This window comes from Triticum dicoccoides, chromosome 6B (genome assembly GCF_002162155.2).
Source record: "Triticum dicoccoides isolate Atlit2015 ecotype Zavitan chromosome 6B, WEW_v2.0, whole genome shotgun sequence".
Lineage (NCBI taxonomy): Eukaryota > Viridiplantae > Streptophyta > Magnoliopsida > Poales > Poaceae > Triticum > Triticum dicoccoides.
Genome location: NC_041391.1, coordinates 143,728,079 through 143,733,587, shown reverse-complemented (window position 1 = coordinate 143,733,587; position 5,509 = coordinate 143,728,079). Strand labels below are relative to the sequence as shown.

General features: G+C 40.6%; 1 protein-coding gene across 1 annotated transcript in view; it reads left to right on the top strand.

Annotated features, from left to right (window-relative positions):
• LOC119320912 (proteoglycan 4-like) overlaps positions 1–2,548 on the top strand; it is a 59,961-nt gene extending 57,413 nt beyond the window's left edge. The window contains exons 4-5 of the mRNA XM_037594817.1: positions 355–946; positions 1,598–2,548. Coding sequence (XP_037450714.1) covers positions 355–946; positions 1,598–1,776 — 771 coding nt within the window. The 3' untranslated portion in view covers positions 1,777–2,548. The remainder of the gene's footprint in view (positions 1–354; positions 947–1,597) is intronic.
• Positions 2,549–5,509: the final 2,961 nt, after the last annotated feature.

Genomic DNA, 5,509 nt, shown 5'->3' with positions numbered 1-5,509 from the left:
ATTTAGGGGTTTCATATATTGTGTTAGCTAGCTAAAGAGAGAAGTGTCCTCTCTTATCTCTGTGCTTGGTCGACGCTACGTATATAGAGGACTCGACATGCTAGCTAGCGAGTAAGCAAATGAAGGAAACTATTAAGTACAAAAGATCGTCATGAACATACACAGAGAGAAGTGATCGATCTTTCCTTCTCTCCAAGAGATTGGTCGAACAACAAATTTTCGTATATCTTACCGACGGTATGGCTATATATATAGGGTGGCACTATTCTGATCGCAGGATCAGAATAGTTATTCGGATCACGGCGCCCCTATATAAGCGCGATGAAGTGTTCCTGAAATTAAGACCAACACTAGACGCCCATTAGCACGTCGCCGAACGGCCTAGTAACCCGGCCACGACCTTCCCTGTGCACGCTGCATCTAACCTCCCACGATTCCATCATCCTCCTCCCACAGCGCCGCCGACGTCCACCGGCCTCCTCCTACGCACCTTCCGTCGGCCTCCTCCCGCGAAATCGACGCCGCCCGTCTCCAACGGAGCCACCGGCGGCCTCATCCCGCGGCCCTCCAGCCGCCCTTTTGCTGCGGCCACGCGCCTACCTCTGCCCCCGGTCTTCTCCGGCGGCCGCGCGCCTTCCTCCTGCCGTTGCCCCGCTGCGCGATCTCCTCCCGCGGACGCGCCGTTGCCGATCCCCTACAGGATCCCGTGCCTCCACCACCCCCAAGATCCTACACCGTTGGGCGGGATCTGGCACCCCGCATCCACGTCCCGGAGAGCCCAAGCACGCCGTCGGACGCGTGCACTCGACACGACACCTCCTGCCTCGCCACGTCGCCGCCTACCCCGTCATCACTGCAACCACACATCGCTCCGGCCGGGATCCACCGCGCAGTCCAACCTCGTCTGTGCGTGCAGTCCTCCCAATCTGCTCGCTTGACAGCAGAGGTGAGACCTCCCTCACTGCCCCTCCTCCACCTCACGACCTCCTTGCAGACAATTCACCAAGCGCTGGCAGTTCAATTTGCTCTAGCAATTCAAATTTGCACCGAGATGAATATGTCTGTGTTTCGTTTAGTATATGTTGAGAAAATTTAGTATTGTTTTTTCATTTCGCTCCAGCAATCTTAGTATTTGCAATTCGATGTGTATGTGTACATTGTGAAAGTTAAGTATTGTCTTGGTCCACAATGACCATGACGAGCTAAGTAATTTTGTCCAATCATCTATATTGGTGCATATCTTGTGTTTGCTGAAATGCCTCCACGAACAAGAATACTAGTTCCATTTGTTTCAAGTACGTGTGATGTGGCCCTCTGTTTTTTTATTCTTCCGGGAAATTCTTGTAGTGTTCTACATCTCCTTGTTCTCTTGTAATGGGGCGTGCACTGGTTGTTCCATGAAAATATTCTGTAGCTAGCTGCTAGTGCAACTACTCTCTCGCGTGTGTTGCTTCCTGTCCTTCCGGTGCCACTCTAACTACTCTCTCGCCTGTGTTATTGTTCTACGTGATGCCTTTGCTTTGTGTCCACGCCCGACTGGATGATGTTTGTCTATCACTAGGTGCTAATTCTCTATCTAATTGATTCTGATCCACAGCAAAAAGTGCTCCCAAATCTGCAGAAAGAGCTCCTGACTTTTTATGTCTGAAGTTCAGTTGTACCATGGAGACGCCGTTCGAAACACTAGCAGGTGACGTGCTAACCAGCTGCAGGTCACAGTCTCCTCGAGTTGCAGGTCGCGCCCTTTACCCATCAGCATCGTCACCTGCGCCCTAGTTCATATTCTACGGCTGAATATTATCGTAACAGTCTTCTTCAACCCATTGTTTTTCCTCAAAAGGTTCAGAGTTCTATTGGGTTAGAAGCCACAGGAGAGCAATTAAATTTGTGTTTGCTTTTTAGTAAATATTCTAGGGCTGAATGTTATGGTAACAGTCTTGTTTGAACCGTGGTTTTTCTTCAGAAGGTTCAGAGTTCTATTGGGTTAGAAACATGTACAGTTTGTCAGTTTGTTTCAGGTCGTTTAAATCTGGAGTTCTGGACTCTCTGATCTACCTGGTTGCTTCCGCTGGCCGTCGAAGCCTACCGAGGTGGTGCCCCACTACTACCTCTGTCTCCCTGCACCCCTCCTCCACACCACAAGGGCGACAGAGGTATCAAAGTTGTTGTTGTTGCTCTTCTACCACATCTTCAGGTTCGGAAAAGTTCAGCTTGGCACGGGACGAAAGTTCAGCTGGTGGAGCCCTGTCAACAACAACGTTTCGCTGTGCGGTGTAGGCTATGGTGGCAGCACCATTTTAATTCTGCGTTTCTCCTACTGCCAACAAAGGAGAAGAACGGCCAGCACCGTGTTACTACTGCTACTGCTTGTTTTTGCATGCACAGCCAATTTGGGCGTTACCTGGAACAAGACATAGCAAGAAAATTATGGAGTGATAGAGATAAAAGAGTAGTGTGCCTACGTGGTGTGGATATGAAACGTGTGGTGTGTGAGAGGACAAGAAATGTGTGTTACTATTCAGTGATAAAAATAACTTGTGATTCAGAGAAAAAGCAACGTTCTATTTACCTAGTGCTCATGATCAGCTATAAAGCTTGTATTTTTTAACTCTGATTCACACTAGAACTTTATAAGAGAATTTGAAACTATTTGCTCTAATATTTTCACTACTTATAGTTCAAAAACAAGAATGGTTAAATTTCAAGATACGAAAAACTTGACAATAAAGAAGAAAATAACATTCAAAAAATTCAAAAACTTCAATGAGATAAACAAGCAGATTTCATTCACTCTCTCACTTCAAAACACATGGAAAAAACCATGTAAAACTCAAGCGAGAAGTTCATCATTAAAAAAGACGAAGTTCAAATGAGAACAAAGGAAGAAAGTATCACGTCGCAAAAAATAAAAAAGGAAGTTCATCATTAAAAAAGACGAAGGTCAAACGAGAACAAAATGAAGAAAATATCATGTCACAAAAAATCAAAAAAGAGAGTTCATCATTAAAAAAAGACGAAGTTCAAATGAGAACAAAAGGAAGAAAGTATCACGCTACAAAAAATCAAAAAGGATCACCGCATGAAACATAGTAAGTTTGGAGAATAAAAGAAACTATATTGTTTTATTAAGTTTAACCGGTGAACCCAAAAAAAGTTGGATGAGAATAAAAGTTCATAAAAAATGTATTTTCACCATTTCTAAATTGAAAAAATTAGAAGTTCAAATTGTAAAAATAAAGCAGTACAAAATTCATAAAAAGGATCTTCACCGTTCCTAAAAATTTCTAGAAGTTCAAATTTAATTAATTGAGTGGTTCAATATTTACTACATAATTAGGACTTCTTACTATTGAATAACACCAAGAAAGTTGCGTGTTTTCAAATTTAATTAATTGAGCAGGAAAGTTGCGTGTTTTCAACAGCTTATTCATGTGCAGCAGAAGTTCAAGTCAAACTAACGGGGTGATTCAGCGCTTATTCTTGAAAAAGTGGAGAAAATTATACATGCTGTGTAGGTCAAAAGTTTGGCTTTAAATTATGTTTTGCGAAGGTCAAAATGTTGTGTTCGAGAAGGTCAAGTGTGTTATCTCAGCAAGTTCAAAATAAATTTAAACATGCAAGTTAAAACATGCAAGAAAACGAAAAGGGAGAAGTTCAATTTCTAAAGATGACGCGGTTCAACGTGTAAACCAACGTTGAAAGAAAACAAAAAGAAAATGAGAAGTTCAATTTCTAAAGATGAAGCGGTTCGACGTGCAACCCAATGTTGAAAGAAAACAAAAAAGAAAGGAGAAGTTCAATTTCTAAAGATGATGTGGTTCGACGTGCTAAACAATGTTGAAATAAAATAAAAAGAAAAGAAGAAGTTCAATTTCTAAAGATGACGCGGTTTGATGTGCAAACCAATGCAAAAACACACACAAAAATGTTGTTTTGGTGTCTTAAAATTTTTTTATTCATAAAAAATGATTAAGAAATAAAACCAAGAAGGCCATATTAAAAAGATGGAGAAATTCGATGATTATAGAAAACTCAGATTTTCATCATTATTAAAAATACGTCAGAGTGAAAACAGCAAGAAGTTTAACGTGAAAACGGCAAAAAGTTCAATTACTACATTGAATGAATTTCGGATGATTTTTTTTTTAAACCGTCGTGAGTATGAAAAAATGATCAACACAGGAAAGTTGCGTGTTTAGAGCAGCTTTCCGTCGGTATATCACTTGCTCAATTCCGGTGAGTGGGTGGGGAGCTGCAAGCCAAAAGAGCACATGAAAAACAGAGTGAAGTTCAAGTACACGTGTCGAGAAGTTCAGGTTCTTCACGCGGTGCATTTTTGAAGAATCAGTTTCGCGATGAAGGCAGAACGAATGATCCTACCATTTTTGAAATTACTTCAAAACGGCTAGGAATCAGATAAAACTATAAACATAAAAATGTTTCGCATTTTCTGTAGGTTTTCAACAGTATATTATTTGCCCATTCCGACAAAGTTTGTAGAAATTACGACGAAAACATGTTTTTAGCCATTTTCAAAACTGACTTAAAACCGTAAAGAATTGAGAGAAACAATATATAACAAAAAGTTTTGCATTTCCTCAAGCTTTCCAACGCCATATCATTTGCTGCATTCGGATGCACGGTTAAAAAATTAGCTTGAAAATACAAACTCGGTGAAACTTGAACCGTTTTCTTAATTACTTTTAAACCTTTCAAAATTAGAAAAAACTTTCAACATGAAAAAGTAGCGCATTTTTATTAGCTTTCCAATGCCATATCATTTGCCTCAATTGGATGACATCAAAAATACGAACTCGGCTGTTCGGTTTGTGAAATTTTACGATTTTCCAATTTACTCTTTAATCATAGGGAATTAGAGAAAACTTTCAACATGTAGAAGGAGCGGTTTTGCAGCAGCTTTCCAACGCCATATTATTTGCCTCATTCCGATAAACGGTTTGGAAATGCGATCGAAAGTACGATTCACATTTTTTGTATGAAGAAAAAACGGTTTTCAAAACTGCTCTTAAACCGCTTATATTTTGCCCAAAATTTAACTTGGATCATGATACTGGTGTCCATAGCTTTCCAACGGTATATAGCAAGTCCCATTTGGGCAATGTTGGCGGAAGTTCAACCTAGCATTGGGAGAAGTTCAGGTCGAACAACTCAAGCAGTAAAATTGCAAAAAACGCGAGTTCATCATGACCCGAGTGCAAAATCCGCCAATGAGAGAGATTCCCATTTAAAACAGGTATTTAGTTGCTAAAAAACATTTCTAGATTACACTAACATCACATAGAACACGACTAATCAGAATAATTCGCGCGGGGAGACACGGTTACGAAGATAGCCCGAAGGTCGGGTTCGTACAGAGGGAAGTTCAGGCGCGTTACTCAGGCAGGTCATGTTGTGATCAGAATATTATTCTGATCCCATGATCAGAATATATATATATATATATATATATATATATATATATATATATATATATATATATATATATATA